Raw genomic sequence first — 23,162 nt, 5'->3', positions numbered from 1 at the left:
TGTTACATGAAATGTTCTCATATTTCACACACATATTTAATTGGAGGTAAATTTTCCTGACTGCAGTCAGTTTGATGCATGTTCATTATTCTAAATTCTTCTATTTTTCTTATACAACACTGCAATTACATTGCAATTGATGAAACTTACTGATGATTCTTATATGTTCGGATATTGATTTTTATGATTGTTTGTGTAAATGTTATAAATGTTTTCATATTTCAAATTTGTATTTTCTTAACGTTAATTTTTCTGATTAAGTCAATTTTATACTGTTTTCTTATTACATCTACATACTTTTCTACTCTGCAATTACATTGTAATTGATGATTCTTACTGATGATTCTTATATCCAGATATTGAGGTTGATGTAAATGTTATGAAATGTTTTTATATTTTAAATTTGTATTCTTAAAGTACATTTTTCTGACTGAAGTCAGTGATGCATTTACTGTGATATGTGATACATTTTCATAGAATGCGAGCGTTTTACATGCTGTTTTGACGAAATCAGCTCCGTATATTAGACATATTATATATTAGATTTAAGGTTTGCTATTTTAGCCTAGACATCCTTTACAAAAATAAGAAAACGTGTGTTAATAAAACGAAGGACAACATTTTATTTAGATCACCTAAATTGCTTCCACATACTTCCGTGTTTCCCGTGGGCGGGGTTGGATTACCGAAGTAAGTATTGCTGTAGATTCATTATTTTAATCACTTAAATTTCTGACCCATTTTGGGTTAAATTCAACCCAGCAGGGTCGTCATTTTTAACTAATAGTTGGGTTAAAATCACAACCCAGCATGCTGGGTTAAACATTATAACCCAACTACTTGGGTTAAAATAACCCGAATTGGGTTGTTTTTAACCCAGCAGTTTTTAGAGTGTATTCTATCACTAATTTTCATCCTCCTTACCCTCTCTCTGTCACACATACTTAAGCTACATCACATGTGTAAACACACACAAACACACACACACAAACACACACACACACACACAGAGGGAGAACAGAGAACAGTCTCATAAACACACAGAAACTAAAAGAAATGCAAATAAATCATCTAGACTGCGTAAGAGCAGATGGCATCTCACCAATTTTCCACCTTCAGCACATTTTTCCGTTTAACCATCTCGGAAAAATTATGGTACACTTATTGTGTAGCATGTGTGAAAAACAAAAGAACAGTTTGTTCACAATATCAAACATTTTACAAGATAAGTATCTTTTCCTGGTTTTGAAATCTTTCACCTAAAGATACTGATCGCCAAATCAATGTCATAGAAATCAGATTTTTTTCAGCATTCTGTTCTCAAAATCAAGTTATCTTTCACTTTCAGTGAAGAATTGCAGCCTTCAGGAAACATCAAGTAAGAAAAACAGCCAGGATTGCTTCTGTTAACAGGAATTACCAGATATCCAGATGCACAGATTATCAGATAGTTGCCTGCATATCCAGAGGCACAATACCAATACATTCCAACAATCACTTAAACACACACACACAGTTCGGTAAGATTTTAAGGAAGTTCACATATTACTGCATTTCAATGCAATTTCATACAATGTGCATACCTGAAGGACTGTAGCAGTGTGCTCCTCCACAGGCCTCTCCTCGGGTGTCAGGCGGTACAGTCCTTGGTATGGATGCATGTCAAAACTCTCTGAATCAAAGACAGGACTTTTACTGAGTTCTGATGTTTGAAACATGGGCACATCCTGTAAGATATCCAAGGGTAGTTTAGCCAAACTCCCAACATCTCCCACTGAAGGCCCACTGATCTCTGCACTACAGCTCACACTCCAGCTTGGATTACACTCAGTTGATCCACTTACTGGTTCAGTTATATGTTGGTTTATTGATGGTCCTGGATTCATCTGTATGTCGCCGCTGAGTAGGAGAAGAATCAGTAGAACCTTTGGACCATACCATTTGCTTCCCTTGACATGCTGATGACTTTCTTTTCCTTGATGATGCTTTTTTTGCCAGCAGATAGAATAAATAATGTGGTATCCTTGGCTGAAGAAGTTCAGTTGAGGTCTATCAACCATGGGCACGAGTTTAACAGATGTAGTCTGTGTTTCATTTCCAGTAGCACTGGCAGCAAAACCACGTGGACTTATCAGAAGCCACAAACGGAGCAGCCATATGCAACAAGATACATTATCCCTCTTTCCAACATTTAAAATCCATCCTTGGCTAAAAATTTCTTTAATATTGATAAGAAATTGTTGAAAAATACAAAATGAGATAAAAAATGTTTGTAGAAAAACGTTAAACAAAGGGGCAAGTGTGTAGCCTAACAAACCACCCCTGCACCTGGCGGCCATCTTGGCGGCCATCTTGGAACAAGATGTCCGCCAAACCTCTCTGATTCCACACATTGTATCTGGGTGCAATAGGGTAAATGCTTTTTAAATATTACTTTTGTACACGTTAAATCTACTTTATCATAAATGATTTCTGTGTTAGATAAGGTTTTAATACGGCGGAGTTTACTTAATGGTAACGTACAGTATTTTGTTAGGACATCCAATTTCCCGCTCTGCTTCTACATTTTGTTTAACTGCGCTGTGAGGTAAATTCAACAGCTAACGAGATTCATTCACTACAAGCATACTATATAATATATATTATTAAATTTAAATTCCTGTAAATTCCTGTACTCCTGTACAGCCTATGGTTAGTTTGAAACAAGCGGGACTGTCTCAGGTCAGCTCAAGCTAAATAACGTTAGGGTTTAAAACTCAACATGTTCGACCGTCATTTTATTCGTGACACACCCAGGATAATTAGGATAATTTAGGAGCAAATCTTGAAAAAAATGCCTTTTGAATGACATTAATATTTTCTATGTAATTAGTTGATGGCAGCAAGCAGTGTTATTTGTGATCTTTCTTAAGTGTAAACTGGACAGTGCATGGAACGGAAAGTGCTAAATCCAGCTTCTTCAACATTGTGGTTTTCTGTCGTTAAACCAGAATGTAAAGTTAATGTTACTTCATAACTTTCTCACTCTGCTTGTACATCTCGTTTAGCTGTAACTTTGCTTACATTCAGTAGAAAATGATATTAATTCATACGAGCATTTTGCATTCTATAGACGTGTTTTGACCTATCTTGTTTTCCCTGTTCCCTGGTGTGTGCAGTTTCGACAGACTGTGGTGTATGAACTTCCTGGGGAGGAGACACCAGCAGTAAGAGTTCTACAAGAATTCATTTTTGCAGACAAACTGTAACTTATTTTTTTGTTTTTATTTTATTATTATTATGTGACCTGACTGCTTCATTGGATTCTGTGTTCTTTAACTTGTACACTGTTACATGAAATGTTCTCATATTTCACACACATATTTAATTGGAGGTAAATTTTCCTGACTGCAGTCAGTTTGATGCATGTTCATTATTCTAAATTCTTCTATTTTTCTTATACAACACTGCAATTACATTGCAATTGATGAAACTTACTGATGATTCTTATATGTTCGGATATTGATTTTTATGATTGTTTGTGTAAATGTTATAAATGTTTTCATATTTCAAATTTGTATTTTCTTAACGTTAATTTTTCTGATTAAGTCAATTTTATACTGTTTTCTTATTACATCTACATACTTTTCTACTCTGCAATTACATTGTAATTGATGATTCTTACTGATGATTCTTATATCCAGATATTGAGGTTGATGTAAATGTTATGAAATGTTTTTATATTTTAAATTTGTATTCTTAAAGTACATTTTTCTGACTGAAGTCAGTGATGCATTTACTGTGATATGTGATACATTTTCATAGAATGCGAGCGTTTTACATGCTGTTTTGACGAAATCAGCTCCGTATATTAGACATATTATATATTAGATTTAAGGTTTGCTATTTTAGCCTAGACATCCTTTACAAAAATAAGAAAACGTGTGTTAATAAAACGAAGGACAACATTTTATTTAGATCACCTAAATTGCTTCCACATACTTCCGTGTTTCCCGTGGGCGGGGTTGGATTACCGAAGTAAGTATTGCTGTAGATTCATTATTTTAATCACTTAAATTTCTGACCCATTTTGGGTTAAATTCAACCCAGCAGGGTCGTCATTTTTAACTAATAGTTGGGTTAAAATCACAACCCAGCATGCTGGGTTAAACATTATAACCCAACTACTTGGGTTAAAATAACCCGAATTGGGTTGTTTTTAACCCAGCAGTTTTTAGAGTGTATTCTATCACTAATTTTCATCCTCCTTACCCTCTCTCTGTCACACATACTTAAGCTACATCACATGTGTAAACACACACAAACACACACACACAAACACACACACACACACACACAGAGGGAGAACAGAGAACAGTCTCATAAACACACAGAAACTAAAAGAAATGCAAATAAATCATCTAGACTGCGTAAGAGCAGATGGCATCTCACCAATTTTCCACCTTCAGCACATTTTTCCGTTTAACCATCTCGGAAAAATTATGGTACACTTATTGTGTAGCATGTGTGAAAAACAAAAGAACAGTTTGTTCACAATATCAAACATTTTACAAGATAAGTATCTTTTCCTGGTTTTGAAATCTTTCACCTAAAGATACTGATCGCCAAATCAATGTCATAGAAATCAGATTTTTTTCAGCATTCTGTTCTCAAAATCAAGTTATCTTTCACTTTCAGTGAAGAATTGCAGCCTTCAGGAAACATCAAGTAAGAAAAACAGCCAGGATTGCTTCTGTTAACAGGAATTACCAGATATCCAGATGCACAGATTATCAGATAGTTGCCTGCATATCCAGAGGCACAATACCAATACATTCCAACAATCACTTAAACACACACACACAGTTCGGTAAGATTTTAAGGAAGTTCACATATTACTGCATTTCAATGCAATTTCATACAATGTGCATACCTGAAGGACTGTAGCAGTGTGCTCCTCCACAGGCCTCTCCTCGGGTGTCAGGCGGTACAGTCCTTGGTATGGATGCATGTCAAAACTCTCTGAATCAAAGACAGGACTTTTACTGAGTTCTGATGTTTGAAACATGGGCACATCCTGTAAGATATCCAAGGGTAGTTTAGCCAAACTCCCAACATCTCCCACTGAAGGCCCACTGATCTCTGCACTACAGCTCACACTCCAGCTTGGATTACACTCAGTTGATCCACTTACTGGTTCAGTTATATGTTGGTTTATTGATGGTCCTGGATTCATCTGTATGTCGCCGCTGAGTAGGAGAAGAATCAGTAGAACCTTTGGACCATACCATTTGCTTCCCTTGACATGCTGATGACTTTCTTTTCCTTGATGATGCTTTTTTTGCCAGCAGATAGAATAAATAATGTGGTATCCTTGGCTGAAGAAGTTCAGTTGAGGTCTATCAACCATGGGCACGAGTTTAACAGATGTAGTCTGTGTTTCATTTCCAGTAGCACTGGCAGCAAAACCACGTGGACTTATCAGAAGCCACAAACGGAGCAGCCATATGCAACAAGATACATTATCCCTCTTTCCAACATTTAAAATCCATCCTTGGCTAAAAATTTCTTTAATATTGATAAGAAATTGTTGAAAAATACAAAATGAGATAAAAAATGTTTGTAGAAAAACGTTAAACAAAGGGGCAAGTGTGTAGCCTAACAAACCACCCCTGCACCTGGCGGCCATCTTGGCGGCCATCTTGGAACAAGATGTCCGCCAAACCTCTCTGATTCCACACATTGTATCTGGGTGCAATAGGGTAAATGCTTTTTAAATATTACTTTTGTACACGTTAAATCTACTTTATCATAAATGATTTCTGTGTTAGATAAGGTTTTAATACGGCGGAGTTTACTTAATGGTAACGTACAGTATTTTGTTAGGACATCCAATTTCCCGCTCTGCTTCTACATTTTGTTTAACTGCGCTGTGAGGTAAATTCAACAGCTAACGAGATTCATTCACTACAAGCATACTATATAATATATATTATTAAATTTAAATTCCTGTAAATTCCTGTACTCCTGTACAGCCTATGGTTAGTTTGAAACAAGCGGGACTGTCTCAGGTCAGCTCAAGCTAAATAACGTTAGGGTTTAAAACTCAACATGTTCGACCGTCATTTTATTCGTGACACACCCAGGATAATTAGGATAATTTAGGAGCAAATCTTGAAAAAAATGCCTTTTGAATGACATTAATATTTTCTATGTAATTAGTTGATGGCAGCAAGCAGTGTTATTTGTGATCTTTCTTAAGTGTAAACTGGACAGTGCATGGAACGGAAAGTGCTAAATCCAGCTTCTTCAACATTGTGGTTTTCTGTCGTTAAACCAGAATGTAAAGTTAATGTTACTTCATAACTTTCTCACTCTGCTTGTACATCTCGTTTAGCTGTAACTTTGCTTACATTCAGTAGAAAATGATATTAATTCATACGAGCATTTTGCATTCTATAGACGTGTTTTGACCTATCTTGTTTTCCCTGTTCCCTGGTGTGTGCAGTTTCGACAGACTGTGGTGTATGAACTTCCTGGGGAGGAGACACCAGCAGTAAGAGTTCTACAAGAATTCATTTTTGCAGACAAACTGTAACTTATTTTTTTGTTTTTATTTTATTATTATTATGTGACCTGACTGCTTCATTGGATTCTGTGTTCTTTAACTTGTACACTGTTACATGAAATGTTCTCATATTTCACACACATATTTAATTGGAGGTAAATTTTCCTGACTGCAGTCAGTTTGATGCATGTTCATTATTCTAAATTCTTCTATTTTTCTTATACAACACTGCAATTACATTGCAATTGATGAAACTTACTGATGATTCTTATATGTTCGGATATTGATTTTTATGATTGTTTGTGTAAATGTTATAAATGTTTTCATATTTCAAATTTGTATTTTCTTAACGTTAATTTTTCTGATTAAGTCAATTTTATACTGTTTTCTTATTACATCTACATACTTTTCTACTCTGCAATTACATTGTAATTGATGATTCTTACTGATGATTCTTATATCCAGATATTGAGGTTGATGTAAATGTTATGAAATGTTTTTATATTTTAAATTTGTATTCTTAAAGTACATTTTTCTGACTGAAGTCAGTGATGCATTTACTGTGATATGTGATACATTTTCATAGAATGCGAGCGTTTTACATGCTGTTTTGACGAAATCAGCTCCGTATATTAGACATATTATATATTAGATTTAAGGTTTGCTATTTTAGCCTAGACATCCTTTACAAAAATAAGAAAACGTGTGTTAATAAAACGAAGGACAACATTTTATTTAGATCACCTAAATTGCTTCCACATACTTCCGTGTTTCCCGTGGGCGGGGTTGGATTACCGAAGTAAGTATTGCTGTAGATTCATTATTTTAATCACTTAAATTTCTGACCCATTTTGGGTTAAATTCAACCCAGCAGGGTCGTCATTTTTAACTAATAGTTGGGTTAAAATCACAACCCAGCATGCTGGGTTAAACATTATAACCCAACTACTTGGGTTAAAATAACCCGAATTGGGTTGTTTTTAACCCAGCAGTTTTTAGAGTGTATTCTATCACTAATTTTCATCCTCCTTACCCTCTCTCTGTCACACATACTTAAGCTACATCACATGTGTAAACACACACAAACACACACACACAAACACACACACACACACACACAGAGGGAGAACAGAGAACAGTCTCATAAACACACAGAAACTAAAAGAAATGCAAATAAATCATCTAGACTGCGTAAGAGCAGATGGCATCTCACCAATTTTCCACCTTCAGCACATTTTTCCGTTTAACCATCTCGGAAAAATTATGGTACACTTATTGTGTAGCATGTGTGAAAAACAAAAGAACAGTTTGTTCACAATATCAAACATTTTACAAGATAAGTATCTTTTCCTGGTTTTGAAATCTTTCACCTAAAGATACTGATCGCCAAATCAATGTCATAGAAATCAGATTTTTTTCAGCATTCTGTTCTCAAAATCAAGTTATCTTTCACTTTCAGTGAAGAATTGCAGCCTTCAGGAAACATCAAGTAAGAAAAACAGCCAGGATTGCTTCTGTTAACAGGAATTACCAGATATCCAGATGCACAGATTATCAGATAGTTGCCTGCATATCCAGAGGCACAATACCAATACATTCCAACAATCACTTAAACACACACACACAGTTCGGTAAGATTTTAAGGAAGTTCACATATTACTGCATTTAAGGTAAGGTAAGGCCATCCTTAAAAATATTCTTGTTTGCCGTAACCCAACCGATCCTGTCAATTTAGGACCGACTCAATTTTATTTATTTATTTTTTTGCTTTAAGTCCGACCAACTTGCCGGTTGTAAATTTGCGTTAAGACCGACCTTTTTTTTTTTTACTCTTCAAACAACTAATACAAATGCAATAAAATAATTTTAACGGGTTTGGGCACCATAATACACCTAAAAAATTCATTAAAACAGCTCGACACCGCTTTAACTTGGCACGAAGTTCTGGAGAAACTGTGTCCAGCATCAAAATAAACTTTGCAATGATGCGCCCGAAGGCAGGGGTTGAAGACCCAGTCAGTGACGTCACCATATGCTAATTTGTTTAAAGTCATACCTACGTAATCACCATCACCAAAATTGTACTTTTTTTTTTTACATTGAAACTTGAAAAAAAAATATAGACCTACCTACCCACCCTTTTTGGGTTTTTTTTACTGTTACTGCAAACCAAAATATTTTTAAGGATGGCCTAAGGTAAGGTAAGGTAAGGTAAGGTAAACTTTTATTGTCCCCACTAGGGAAATTTGTCTTGGGCCATCACCCATGCTGCAATCATACAGTACACACATTAGACAGATACAATTCACAAAATATTGAATACATAAAATAGCAACTATTTCCTTCCCCTATTTAACAACTTCACCGACACTGGGATAAAAGAGTTTTTAAATCTATTTAATCTACAGCGAGGAACTCTGAACCTCCTGCCAGAAGGCAGCAACTCATACTCCATATTCAAAACATGGGAAAAATCACAGACAATCCTCTCAGTGTGTCTTACAGTGACATGTTCATACATAGTTTGCACTGGTGTCAATTCTTTCACTCCTATAATTTTCCAAGCAATATGTATCATCCGTATCAGCTTTGATCTCGATTGCACAGATAGATTCCCAAACCATACTGTAATACAGTATCTGATTAAACTCTCAATTACTGCCTGGTAAAAGATTAACATAAATTTTTGATCAACCCCATGGACTCTCAGACGACGTAAAAATTTGCAATCTTTGTTGCATCTTACTATAGAGATTATCCACATGTACTGTATATGCCATGTTAGTGAGTCATCAAAAAAGACACCAAGGTATTTGTATGATGAGACCTGTACTACATTTTGATTGTGGATGCTCAGTGGCCTGTGATCACCCACTCCTCTAGGATCAAACACCATTTCCTTTGTCTTACCTACATTTAGAGCTAGGTGGTTGTTATCACACTAGTTCTCAAATCCTCTAATCTATGAAAAATATTCTGCCAGGTCTCCATCCTTTTTTAATAACCCCAAAATTGCAGTATGTAAGTTTAAGGAAGTTCACATATTACTGCATTTCAGCATCTTAGTTTTGAATGAGAAATATTTTGTAGTTCAAATGTTCTGCAATAATGAAACAAAATATTGTTGTTACTTGAAAATGTTTTATTAATTATAGCCTTTGTCTTTATACAGCCAGTATAACTTGTCACTTCAGTCAGCTTTAGTCTAACCCTAACCCTAACCCTAGTGGCATTGCATTAGTATGTGTATTAGTGTTCATTAATGTTAACTCTCATCTCATCTGTCATACAGCCACATTTCCGATCTCATTATGAATTATTTCGTTAATAATTATTTCTGTGAATTCTGGAATTCAACTCACTCTAATAAAAGCTGAATCATCTTACTCTGAAACAGAAAATGTTCTAGGGGAAAATCTCAATCCTCATTAAAAATCCTCATAAAAATCTACTTCAGTGTTTCTAGTCATCTGTCATCTCTTACAGAATGATTTTATTAACAAAAAGTCCTCTATAGATCAAAAGGATAATGAATAAAAACAAGTTCAGTCCTTGACACTAAAGCAATATTTTATGATCCTTTACCACAAGGTTATTTTGTTTATCTTCTTTATTACATTATATTTGTCATAATCATTTTATTTTTATATTTTACCATTTTGAATGAAAGCGCTCAAGTTATTACATAATTAAACACAGTAAAAATAAATACAGCACTCAGAAAAGCAGCATGATTACTTTGTCACAGGGTTTATTTCTCTTCGAGCTCACACATTGTTTCTTATAACAAACTTTACTACAACATCCTTTTACTGTATTTATTTATGTTCATGTTTAGTGGCTTTTAATGCTTTTGAATATGACACAGAATCATACTTTTTTTTTTTTTTTTTACTTTATTCTTATTTGAACAAAACTCTGAAGTGCTACAGAATATTTATTTTTCTGTGTATCTCTGTTCAAAATAAAAGAATTAACAATATTGTGATATTGAGCTGTTCTCTCAGGCACAGATGGCTGCTAGTCGTTGGTTGTTCTCCTTCATCTGATTGATGAGTCTTGGCAGGTCATTGCCATAGAGGAGCTCATTCCCTGTGATCTGCTCTATGGCCTTCATCACATCCTCCATCACCTTCATGACAGGCTCTTGGAGAATGGATCTGCGAGTCAGACCATCAGCTACACTGACCACCCCACTCAGGACACCCAGAAGATGAACAGCTCCTCTCACTTTCCCCTGGAACTCGGCTACAGACTGACTCTGCTTCTTCACCTTCTGGATTCCTTCACGTATCTGTTTCAGCTGGTCATCTTTCTGACTGATGTCACGTTCGGTCTGGGAAATCTTAGACATGCAGTGAGATACTTTATGTTCATAGTTTCTCACTTCATTCTCAGACTTTCTCACCTCCTCTTGAGCCTCTTGGACAGCTTTGTTTGCTTGATCCAGTTCAATTCCACCACCAATCATCATGGCAGAACCTGAACAGTGAAGAAACAAACTATAGAGTCAGAACAGACTCTCACATGAAGGTTATGATGATGAAACAGTTCAGATGTCATTATTCTTATCGGTATGCTGTAATTCTTACCTGCAATCCATCCAATGATAGGTATAACGAACACTCCTGCCCCAACAGCTGTGACAATTTCAGCATCATGTTTCCTTTTCTCCTGATCCTGAAGTGTGTGTATTGCTGAATCCAGATTTCTCCTGGTCTGCTCCAGAGCTCCCTGAGATACTCTGAGTAAATTTTCATTTGATTCCTTCTCTTTTCTAAAGTTGTCTAAGGTTAGTTTTGTGTTATTCATCTCCTGCTTGAGTTTCCCCTCCTCTTGTATCAGTCTCTCTAAGTTTTTATCCAGACTCTTTAACCCTGAACTGGTTTCCTGTTCTGACTGCTTCAGGAGCTGATGAGCCTGTACTATCTGCTGTCTGATGTAGTCGTAGTTGGAGCATTTCCCAGTTACAGGATCTACATCTGCCTTAATAAGAGCCTTATAGACTTCATTCAGGGAGGAGATCCCACCTTTCAGTGGAATGAGAACAGCTTCAGCTGTGTTCTTCAGCACAACTCTGTAGAGACAAACAAAACATTTCAACACAGAAAATCAAAAAGCTGTAGACAAAAAATACTGTATTTATTTTTGTTTTGGTTTAATCTTTTTAAAATTCCTTTTAAAAGTGAATAAATTGTTATGAATCATTTCTGTGAATTCTGGAATTAAACTCACTCCAATGATGAAAGCTGATTCATCTTACTCTGGAACAGGAAGTAAAGATGCTAAAGTGGAAAAACTCAAACCTGATCATAAGATCATCAAAAAAATCTCCTTCAGTGTCTCTAGTCATCTGTCATCTGTTACAGAATGATTTTATTAATAAAAATCCTCTACAGATCAAAAGGATAATAAATAAAAACAAGTATTTCATACTAAGACTATGTTGTGATCACACTAGTAAATTTTCTATTATTCTGCCATTCATCCTTTTTTAATAATCTTTAAATTTATATGTAAGTTTAAGAATCCAATTACTCATTTACATTAAGTTTAATAGTAATTTATTTTTAGTTCAAGTTCTCAATAATAAAAAAAAGTGATGAAAAGAAAATCAGCCTCTTATAAGCAGTGAAACTTGTACTTGTCACAGTCTCCTGAACTAACTAGTGGAAATTCATATTTGTGATTAGTTATCTTTGTTATCTTTCATCTGTATCACCACATGTCCATTCATTATGTTATGTATTATATTTCTGGATTCTGGATTACTCACTAAAAAGCTGATCATGTTACCTAAACAGAAATTTACTAGGGGACTTCTATTTATCTCATAGACAATTTTCCAGTGTCAGACAGGACCCCATCTCTTCACTGAAGATTTTATACAAAATCCCATAGATAAGAAGAATAAAAGAATTCGTCTTCCAAAGCAATATTTTGTCCTTGTAAAAAGGTTTATTTTTTTATCTTCTTTAAATTTATTTGTCATATCTTTTTTTATATTTTACATTGTTTGAAAGCGCTTCTAAGAACATAATTAAATCACAGTTTAAAAAATATAATAGTAGAAAAAGTTTACTTTGTCACAGTGTTTATTTTTACTCCACAGTTTATAAAAACTTATAAAATCTTTGTCTTATTAATGTCATGTTAGTCTTTAAATCTTTAATACACAGGATCATACTTTTTTTTTTTTCTTTACATTTGAACAAAACTCGAGTCACATGAATATTTATTTATTGTGATTTGTCAAAATAAAAGTTAATATGAATGAGTGTGTTAGGTGTGTGTGTCTTTGGTGTGTCTCGCCATCTATTGATGAGTTATGTCACTTGCAAAGGGGTTTCTGTATCTGCTTTGGCTTCACCTTCCTCACTTCTCACTCTAGAATGGATTGAGTGATCTCACTACCACCCATTTGGAACAAATGAACAGTTTCTCACTTTGCTGAAGTCTAAGAGTTGTTCTCACCTTCTGGATTCCTTCACGTATCTGTTTCAGCTGGTCATCTTTCTGACTGATGTCACGTTCGGTCTGGGAAATCTTAGACATGCAGTGAGATACTTTATGTTCATAGTTTCTCACTTCATTCTCAGACTTTCTCACCTCCTCTTGAGCCTCTTGGACAGCTTTGTTTGCTTGATCCAGTTCAATTCCACCACCAATCATCATGGCAGAACCTGAACAGTGAAGAAACAAACTATAGAGTCAGAACAGACTCTCACATGAAGGTTATGATGATGAAACAGTTCAGATGTCATTATTCTTATCGGTATGCTGTAATTCTTACCTGCAATCCATCCAATGATAGGTATAACGAACACTCCTGCCCCAACAGCTGTGACAATTTCAGCATCATGTTTCCTTTTCTCCTGATCCTGAAGTGTGTGTATTGCTGAATCCAGATTTCTCCTGGTCTGCTCCAGAGCTCCCTGAGATACTCTGAGTAAATTTTCATTTGATTCCTTCTCTTTTCTAAAGTTGTCTAAGGTTAGTTTTGTGTTATTCATCTCCTGCTTGAGTTTCCCCTCCTCTTGTATCAGTCTCTCTAAGTTTTTATCCAGACTCTTTAACCCTGAACTGGTTTCCTGTTCTGACTGCTTCAGGAGCTGATGAGCCTGTACTATCTGCTGTCTGATGTAGTCGTAGTTGGAGCATTTCCCAGTTACAGGATCTACATCTGCCTTAATAAGAGCCTTATAGACTTCATTCAGGGAGGAGATCCCACCTTTCAGTGGAATGAGAACAGCTTCAGCTGTGTTCTTCAGCACAACTCTGTAGAGACAAACAAAACATTTCAACACAGAAAATCAAAAAGCTGTAGACAAAAAATACTGTATTTATTTTTGTTTTGGTTTAATCTTTTTAAAATTCCTTTTAAAAACACGCTGTTGGCGTGTTTCCGTTTATTCAAGTATGTGCGGCAGTAATTCCGAAACACATGGGCTATAGCCCACCCACACGCCGAAACACGCCAATCAGGATTGGCCCCCTCCCTCTCTACCGTGCGCTACAAGGTTTGGAGCACATACTTGAATACTTGTCTCTGTCACGCATGGGCGCTCTTGCTCGCTTGCTCTAGATTCCGGGAGATTGTAACTAATTTGCGGGCATCAGGGAGCTGCTATCAATATGCGGGAGACTCCCGGAACATCCGGGATATTTGGGATGTCTGGTTTTGTGTTTGTATAGACCATAACGCATAAAAGGTCATTAATGGGAACATTAAAGAACGTTCTTTTAAAAAGTAACTAAAAAGTTACTTTTAACAGTAACGCGTTACTTTTTTGGTGTAAGTAATCAATAACGTAATTGAGTTACTTTTTGAAGGAAGTAACTAGTAACTGTAACTAGTTACTATTTTTTAGTAACTAGCACAACACTGGTTAAAGACCTGCTCCTGTGGACTATTGTTATCTGTTGCTACTGTGTTTCTGTTATGAGGTGTGTGACTTTGCCCTGCTTATGCCTCTCTCTTTGTTTCATTGGGTCCTGTGTGGATTCACAACTGAACTGTGTCCTATGTTTTATTATTATTATTATTATTATTATTATTATTATTATTATTATTATATTCATTAAATTCTCTTCATTATACATTGTCCTGCGTTTGGGTTTCTCCCTAGCACCTCCATACCTCTCACTGATACACAGAGCAGACAGAGAACCTCCACACATTCACTGAAGACTTTCAGCATATCCAGGTAGGAAGAAACTGTTCTCAACAATTACTTTTAAAGTTTTGTCTTATTCTTTCTAACTTAATGAACACATTTTCTCCTTTTTATACAGTTAGGAATTTAATAAGGAATAAGGTATGCAAAAAAAAGATGATTTAAATGCCATTGAATTCTGAATAATAAAGGAATCACGGCATTATGGTTGAGTTTAGTTGTTATGGATTGCACTCTACATTCACTATTAGCAGCCAATAGGGCAATTTTATAATTTTGTAATTTATTTTCTTTTTGTTTTCAGTAGGAAAAAAAGAAGCCATGGATTCGCAAATTGTAAAGAAAACTCAAAGCCTCACCACAGCTGAGGAGATGAGGAACCAAACCAAGCTTGTGATGCAGCCGTATGCCAACTGGGAGGAGTATCTGACTCCTGCTCCTCTCTCCATAGCCATCCTGGGAGAGCTGGTCTTCATCTCCTCCAAAACAGATTTCTCCATCAACAAGAACACACCTAAAGTTGGCTACAAGTTCATTAAATACCCAGAGTCATTTCGTGCCTGCCTCATGCAGGTGTGTAACTCAGGCTGGTGGGCTTTCAACGAGGCCCATAAGAACATGGATCAGATTAGACTTTACACAATGACAGTTCCTGATTACATGAAGACGGCTGTGAAGATCCTGTTCCAAGGTAGTGATGAGGTTGTTGAAGCTCACCTCCCTGAACAGCTGGAAAACATCCGTGTTGTTGCAGATGACTGTCTTGAGCTGGCCAATTCAACAGAAAAACGGTTCACTGATGTCATCAACATTATCCAAGAACTGCTGGAAGCATGTGTAAATGCTGAGAACTTTTATGGAGAGGAGCTGGAAAATATTAAGAGGAAACTGGACGAAGCCAATCTGAGAAAACAGTCATCAGAAGAAGCTGCTAAACGCTCAGAGAAGGCAATGAAGGACCTGGAAAAGCAGCTGAATGAAGCCCATGAAAATTACAGCAAAGCAATGGATTCACTGCCCAGTGGATGGGACATGATAGGAATGGATTTGGTTGAAGGCATGACTGAGGGCGTCACAACTCTTATTAATGGAATAGCATCCATGGGATCTGAAGTGATCACACCGATTTCTCTTAAAAGAAATCAGACTAAAAGTCCAGAACCTAAAGCTGATTGCCTTGATGAAATTAATATGTTCAGTAAATCTGCAGAAATCCTGAAATACGCAGAGAAAATTCAAGAGTTTGTGATTGAAAACACAATTAACTGGAAAGATTTGTATGATCAAAAACACAAAACTACAAAGACAAATTTTCTGGCAGATCAGTTCAAACGAATCAGGATGGATTTAAAAGAATTTCCAGACTGCAAACAAAAACAAAAACAAAAGAGAAAACTCAAAACATCTGTACCAAAGGCATCGAGATCTGTGAAGAACTAGCAAAGTATGCACCAGAACAGAAATGTGAAGAAGTCAAAACAAATGAGTTGATTAAACTGATCAGAAACCTGAATGAATCAGCTCGTAAGTTTGACAGCAAAAGTAAATCTGTCACAAATTCTCCTGCTCTGACTCCAAAACCACCAATGATGTATAAAGAAGAAAGTAACACTGGGAAGGTGAAAGCTTCACAAAGGGCATCAGATAATGCCAGGTTCCGCATAGAGCAGAGCCGCACTCAACTGGACAAGACCAGAGAGAGTTATGAGAAGAGTGTAGAGAACATGGAGAAGAACCAAAAGGAGCTGACTGAAATCCTGATCACCATGAGGAGCTGTGAGATCAAAGAAATAGACTTTAACACCACTATAAAAATGTTGGTTAAGGGTATGGATGCCATGGGGAGAGTGAAGGAGCAGTGGGAGAAGATGGTGCGCTTCTTTCAGATGGTGTCCAACATTGTGAAAATCAGTCTGACTAAAACCCTTAAAAATTTTGTATCCACATCTGAGAAGACACAGAAACTTTCCTACAACGCAAAGCTCTTCTCCAAAGATCTGCTCTACAATCAAGCCTTTCAAGCCACTAATATCGCCAGCCTTGTCAATATGATCTCTACAACCTACACTGAGGTGTCCACCAAACACATCATGGATCGTGTCAGCTCTCTGGGAAAACTGATGGTCATGGACAGTTTGAGGTTGATCAGTTACGGAACTCCTGTGATGGGGCTCAGAAAGCCATCTTAGTCCTTGTCCTCAAGAACAAGAAGGAGTTTGAAGAGAAGAGTCTTGCAAGACTGGAGAAGATTGATAAAGAGTTGCTCGCCATTCTCCCTGCTGCTGCTCCAGAAGAGATAAAGAGCATTCAAGCAGCTGTTAAAAGTGGATTCACAGAAGAAGATGAATCAGCCTACGCCTGAGTGAATAAACAAAAGTTCTTCTCTACAATTATATCCAATAAAGCTCCTAAAGTATAAAACAAGTGCCTTACACTGTAATTAGCACAGTGTTCGTATTCAAGCTTCTTCTCACATGGGATCATAAATATCATGTGAGCATCATATCATTCATTTTTGTCACTTTTACTTAACTTGCTTTTTCTAATTACATTTATATTTCAAATATTATACACACATGTAATATTCTTGTGTGTGTTAATATATGTGTATGTATTAATGCTCTGTCTTAACAGCAAAGTGACAAATTTATTCTGCACTTCAAACTATTCTCTAATAAACAATATAACGTATTTCTTTTTCCATTAGCTTTGCATTTAACAAAAAAATAAAGATTTCTTACTTATGTGTATTATTTAGTACTCAGTAGTTTACTTAAGTGATAAATTTCTAAAATGATAAAAGTCGTTTACTTCACCTCCTTCTTCAGGTTTACAATTATAGACTAAACTCTTATAAATTGATGTTTTTATTATTTTTTCAGTGTTAGTGTTGATGTTAAATTGGTCCTCTATCACTGTACCAACCCAAATGTACCAGAAAAATCCACTAGAAGATTCTGACATAAAATAATTGCCTTACAATTGCCTTATTTGTTTGTTTGCACTTTGCCAGAATAAACGCTTTCTGCAATTTCATTCATTTTGTCTACTTTTCTGATTTCCCCTTGGGATTAATAAAGTTCTCCACTAATAATACTTTGTTGTAACATGAATCTCCAGTCTCCTGCAAATGGGTCCATCAGTATAATGCAGGCATTCATTAAAATATGGAACCTTTCCTACTTTTATTAGTTAGCATTCATGAGGGTTTAAACACCACACGTTACAACTTATTACACAACTTCCTGCACATACCTTACCTGCACGTACAACGACTCATACGTCAGCACGCCAAATCCTAATAACACAATTACCTCCATAGACGAAATAAACACACAAAAATAAATCTCACACTATTGTTTTTGGCAACATTTACCTGTATGTAGAAATGTTGAGGAATGTTGATAGTTTACTGCCAAATTAAACAAATAGACAAACCTGTCACAAAAAGGGGTGGTGGGGGTGTGGTGGGTTAGAGGTTAGGGTTAGGGTACAGACAGCAGGTCAGATTTTTATACTGTTTGTCTGTCTATTGTAGTCACATTTGCTTACACTTTTACATAACACTGTTGCTAAAGTGAAAGTGTTTGTGTATGCATGTCTGTGTTTATACATGCGTGTGTGTGTGTTTGTGTGTGTATGCATGTGTTTGTGTGCGTGTGCATGTGTGTCTTTGTGATACTGTTTGTCTCATATTGAGAAATGTTGCCATACAGCACCCTCTGCTGTTACCTTATTTTTTATTCTGTTTATTTATTTATTTATTTATTTATTTATTTATTTATTTATTTATAAAAAAATCTGCACTAATTCTAATTTATCAAATATCTTTAACAAGGTTCCATATTAATCCATGTCCTTAGCTTGTCTTCAGCAAACAGTTTGCAGGCTTTCTTGTACATCATCATTAGAAGAGGCTTCCTTCTGGGACGACAGCCATGCAGACCATTGATGCAGTGTGTGGCGTCTGGTCTGATCACTGACAGGGTGACACCCCACCCCTTGGTCTTGGCCACCGTGCTGCAGTTTAGACAACAATGGCTGTGTGTTGAGTCATTTTGAGGGGACAGCAAATTTATACTGTTATACAAGCTGAACACTCACTACTTTACATTGTAGTAAACAGTGGTGTAGTCGGGGCCACGTATATGCAGTATGCTTACTTTTGCCCCAGGGCTGTTTGTGTATAACGACTTCTATGGCTTAATATTAGCGTATACCCGCGGGTATACCCACTTGTTTTGCTGCGTAAAACGTCCATAATTTACCCTCGTCTTTTCTTCCCCTTTAACTGCATTGCATTTTTTAACTCGCAAAACTTCGTTGTAATTTGTACATTTTTATTTGGATTCCGCCCCCTTTCCCTGCCCCCGACCTGCTGTCGTTTACCAACTTCACCGAACGTTTACAGGGAGGAGAGTTTACTTCATCAACAGAAGCTGGTGTCATGCTGAAGCAGACTTAAGTAAAGTTGGCCGCATATTCACAGATTGGAGTTTCCCGAGTCAATAACTCCTGAGCTAAACGCTCTTATTACACAAATAACACCTCTTTTCTATCGTAGTGATGTAGAGACGCAGCTACAACCCAATTCTCCTCAAAATCAGCTTTCCGGTGAACAAAATACACAAATCTTTATATGCAGATGGCTGAGAGACAGATTCCAAGGGACCGTCTGCAAAGTGCAAAACCCGAAAAGCGAATACTAAAAAACAGTCAATAACTTCAATGTAATACACTGTACTGTCACCAAATTCAGCTCACACAGCACTGATGTCCTGATAGTTATACTACAACACTTATTTTGAGAATCCTTGCTTTTTGATTATTTTTATTGTTTGCATTGTAAACAATATACAACGCTTTTGTCAAACATACAGTATGTAATCCTGCTGCTTATATAAGAGCTATTACAGATATTGCTAAACTCTATGGTCTCTGTACTTGCTTTAGCTCAATGCACAATGCACAATACCAAGGAATATATCTGCTCGGTATTTGTGCTTCTGTCATCCCAAGGCATTTTATGTGGAACCATTTTGTGCAGGTTCCACACTGAATCTATAAGGGGGGGAATATGTAAATTATATCTATAAAATATTTGCTTTAGGAATCCTGTAATGCATAAACATATCAAAATATTTAATTACTTTAAATTTATCCATACACTTCCTGACAAAAGTCTTGTCTTCTATCCAAGTTGTAGGAACAATAGATAATAACTTGACTTCAATCAGAAGTGGCTTGTATGAAAGGCAAATGCCTCTGGATTAGGCTTATCTTACCAAAATAAAATCTTATCATGCCTTGATTTTTAATTATTTAATTAGGACAGGAAGGTGGAGGCTGAAGTATGAGAAGGAGCACCATCCTGCTGAAGAATTTGCCCTCTCCTGTGGTATGTAATGGGCAGCAAGAATGTCTTGATACCTCAGGCTGTTGATGTTGCCATCCACTCTGCAGATCTCTCGCACACTCCCATACTGAATGTAACCCCAAACCATGATTTTTCCTCCACAAAACTTGACTGTTTTCTGTGTGAATCTTGGGTCCATGCTGGTTCCAATAGGTCTTCTGCAGTATTTGCGATAATTGGGATGCAGTTCAATAGATGATTCATCAAAAAATCAACCTTATGCCACTTTTCCACAGTCCATGTTAGAATAGATAGAAAAACATGTTTGGAACATACTGTAACTGAACAAACAATGCATAATTGAATGACAAAATAGTTTTTATATAAGAGTATAAGTGCATTATGGTAGAGCATTACGTTAGCATTGCAAAGGTTGTGGGTTCCCAGGGAACACAGATACTGATAAAATGTATGTAACTCAAATGCACTGTGAGTTTCTTTGGATAAAAGTGTCTGCTAAAGGCATGAATGTTAATGTCATGTAAATGCAAACATTGACTTCTGTGTGTTGTTTTTGCTTTTCTTGTTTTGGCAGCGTGGCAGGGAAGAGGGGGTTTAAGAGGTGGGTGGGGGTAGTTGTATACCACTTTTTTTTGAGGACTACACCACTGGTAGTAAAGTGTAATTTCCTCAGTGTTGTCACATGAAAAGATAGAATAAAATATTTACAGAAATGTGAGAAGTGTAATCACTTCTGTCAGATACTGTATATTCATTGTCCATGGCTTTGGAGCTAAAACAGTTCCATAAATACACAAGTCTGCTTTTAAATATTCAGTAAACTATATTATACACGTCATCTGTCACTCAGATACATGAACAATGTTTCTTAGGTCACTGGCTGCTTTGTTACTACATTAATTCAGCTAAATTCAGTTCAATTTTATTTGTATAACACTTTTATCAGCAGACATTGTCTCAAAGTAGCTTAACAGAAATGTATTATTAGGATTTAATTTATTAATTTAGAAATGTATAAATTTATCTCTGCATGAACATAAAGCTCCAGAAAGCAAAGAAAGGAAACACAGAACTTACATAAAGCGACAAATTGGAAAATGCAAAGGAGGCATTTAATAATCAAAAGAAAGAAATGAAGCAAATGTGGCAGGATAGAGCTTATTGTTGTGATGTCAAATATTAATAGCCTATCGGAGATCAACGGTGTGTATAAGGGAGGGTGGCTGGTTCATGGTTATTGAACGCGCGTCATTTTCCGGTTTCCAGTTCCGTATTCAACAGAGCCAGCTGGGTGTTCCTGGTGCGGCTAGCTGTGCTACGTTTCTATTTTGTTCTAGTCACCTTCAGTTACTGTACCTGGGAGTTAAGAAGCTGTTGTGGTCGTACAGCAGGTTAATGCAGCACGTACGTTTTATTGTAGTGCTTCGCAAAGGCAAAAGGGCTAAAACAAACTCTGTTGCGACAGACTGTCTATCCTCAGGTATGTGAGCTTGTTTTATTAATTTTAAGTGGGACGCTAGTTTAAATGCCAGGCGGTGTGGTGTTTAGTTGTTTGTATCCCCCGTCAGCTTTCTTTTGTTATCCGATGTTCAGCTGGACCTGTACTGCATCTGTCGATTTGGTGTGGCGGACGGCTGTATTTCTCCGGTATATAATAGTATTTTAATTTAAGGGTTTTGGGTTTTATATATTTAAATTGCACTTATTTATTGTGCATGACATTTTCTGCTAGGAAAATATCTTTTTCCAATATCTTTGAAGAGTTTCAGTCAGGTTTCAGGCCCCATCATAGCACAGAAACTGCACTTGTTAAAGTTACAAATGACTTGTTCTTAGCTTCGGACTAAGACTGTATGTCACTATTAGTTCTACTTGACCTTAGTGCTGCATTCGACACTATAGATCACACATTCTTCTAGATCGCTTACAAAATTACACAGGTATTCATGGACAGGCTTTAAGTTGGTTTAGATCCTACCTGTCTGACCGATACCATTTTGTAGAATTAAATGGTGAATCCTCCAGTTTATTGCCAGTTAATCATGGGGTCCCTCAAGGATCAGTTCTAGGACCTCTGCTATGCTCAATATACCTGCTTCCCTTAGGAGACATCATTAGTAGACATGGGATTAGATTCCACTGTTATGCTGACGATACACAGTTATATATCTCATCAAAACCAGATGAAATAGCTATTTTTTTTTTAATAAACTGTATCAATTAAATAGATAAAATATTGGATGAACTGTAATTTTTTATTTTTTAATTCTGAATTATTGGTCTCAAAAAACCAGTACACAGAAGCTCTCACTCTTCAACTTCCATTTAGAGGGATGTACTGTTACTAGTAACTCGACAGTGAAAGACCTGGTGTTTATTAGACAGCAACTTGTCTTTAAAATCATATCGCCCATATTACAAAAACAGCCTTCTTCCACCTTAGAAATATTGCCAAGCTGAGAAACATCCTGTCTGTATCTGATGCTGAGAAGCTAGTTCATGCTTTCATGACCTCTAGACTGGACTATTGTAATGCATTACTAGGTGGTTGTCCTGCATCTTTAATAAATAGGCTACAGTTAGTCCAAAATGCAGCTGCCAGAGTTCTCACTAGGACAAGAAAGTATGACCATATAACCCCAATACCAATACAATACAATTTGTTATTTATATTATAATTATTATTTATATATAATTAATATTATAAATAATATAAAATTCTCCTTTGAAAAATATCTTTAATATTTTTAACTTTCCCCCTTCTATAACCACTTTCTCCTTGATCTTATAAAAAGCCCTTTAGCTTCATTTATTTGGTCTAATTCCATTTTTTTGTAATTGTGCTTAATACATTTGTTTCCTGTTTATATACAGTTTGCTTATGAAGAGATCCATTATATTTTTGTCATTTTTTGGCTTTGGCTGTTTCTTACAACTTAAAATAACTCTTTGAATTTCATATTTTATCAATTGTTGCCTATAAATTTTAAATTTTAATATAAGCTTAACGTAATTAATTTCCAGTAATTGAAACTGAATCTTCTATCTCTTTTGGGGCACA

The 23,162-nt window shown here is 36.1% G+C and overlaps 1 protein-coding gene and 1 pseudogene across 1 annotated transcript; one reads left to right on the top strand and one right to left on the bottom strand.

Moving 5' to 3' along the window:
• LOC132842591 (uncharacterized) overlaps window positions 1-17,395 on the top strand; it is a 522,997-nt pseudogene extending 505,602 nt beyond the window's left edge.
• Window positions 10,282-11,807, bottom strand: LOC132842600 (uncharacterized). Its single transcript, XM_060865348.1, has 3 exons — window positions 11,783-11,807; window positions 11,140-11,624; window positions 10,282-11,029 (listed from the first exon to the last, which is right to left on the bottom strand). The coding sequence occupies exons 1-3, from the start codon at window positions 11,803-11,805 to the stop codon at window positions 10,551-10,553; spliced, it is 987 nt and encodes a 328-aa protein (XP_060721331.1). The 5' UTR covers window positions 11,806-11,807; the 3' UTR covers window positions 10,282-10,550.
• Window positions 17,396-23,162: the final 5,767 nt, after the last annotated feature.

Source organism: Tachysurus vachellii, chromosome 3 (assembly GCF_030014155.1).
Source record: "Tachysurus vachellii isolate PV-2020 chromosome 3, HZAU_Pvac_v1, whole genome shotgun sequence".
NCBI classification, from domain to species: Eukaryota; Metazoa; Chordata; class Actinopteri; order Siluriformes; family Bagridae; genus Tachysurus; species Tachysurus vachellii.
This window is presented reverse-complemented; position numbering and strand designations above follow the sequence as displayed.

Coding starts and splice junctions, on each gene's coding strand:
- LOC132842600 (XM_060865348.1), bottom strand. CDS start 11,805: ATGAATCAGCTTTCATCATTGGA. Junction 11,625..11,782: donor AATCAGCTTTCATCATTGGA/GTGAGTTTAATT, acceptor TTGTCTCTACAG/AGTTGTGCTGAAGAACACAG. Junction 11,030..11,139: donor TATCATTGGATGGATTGCAG/GTAAGAATTACA, acceptor TTCACTGTTCAG/GTTCTGCCATGATGATTGGT.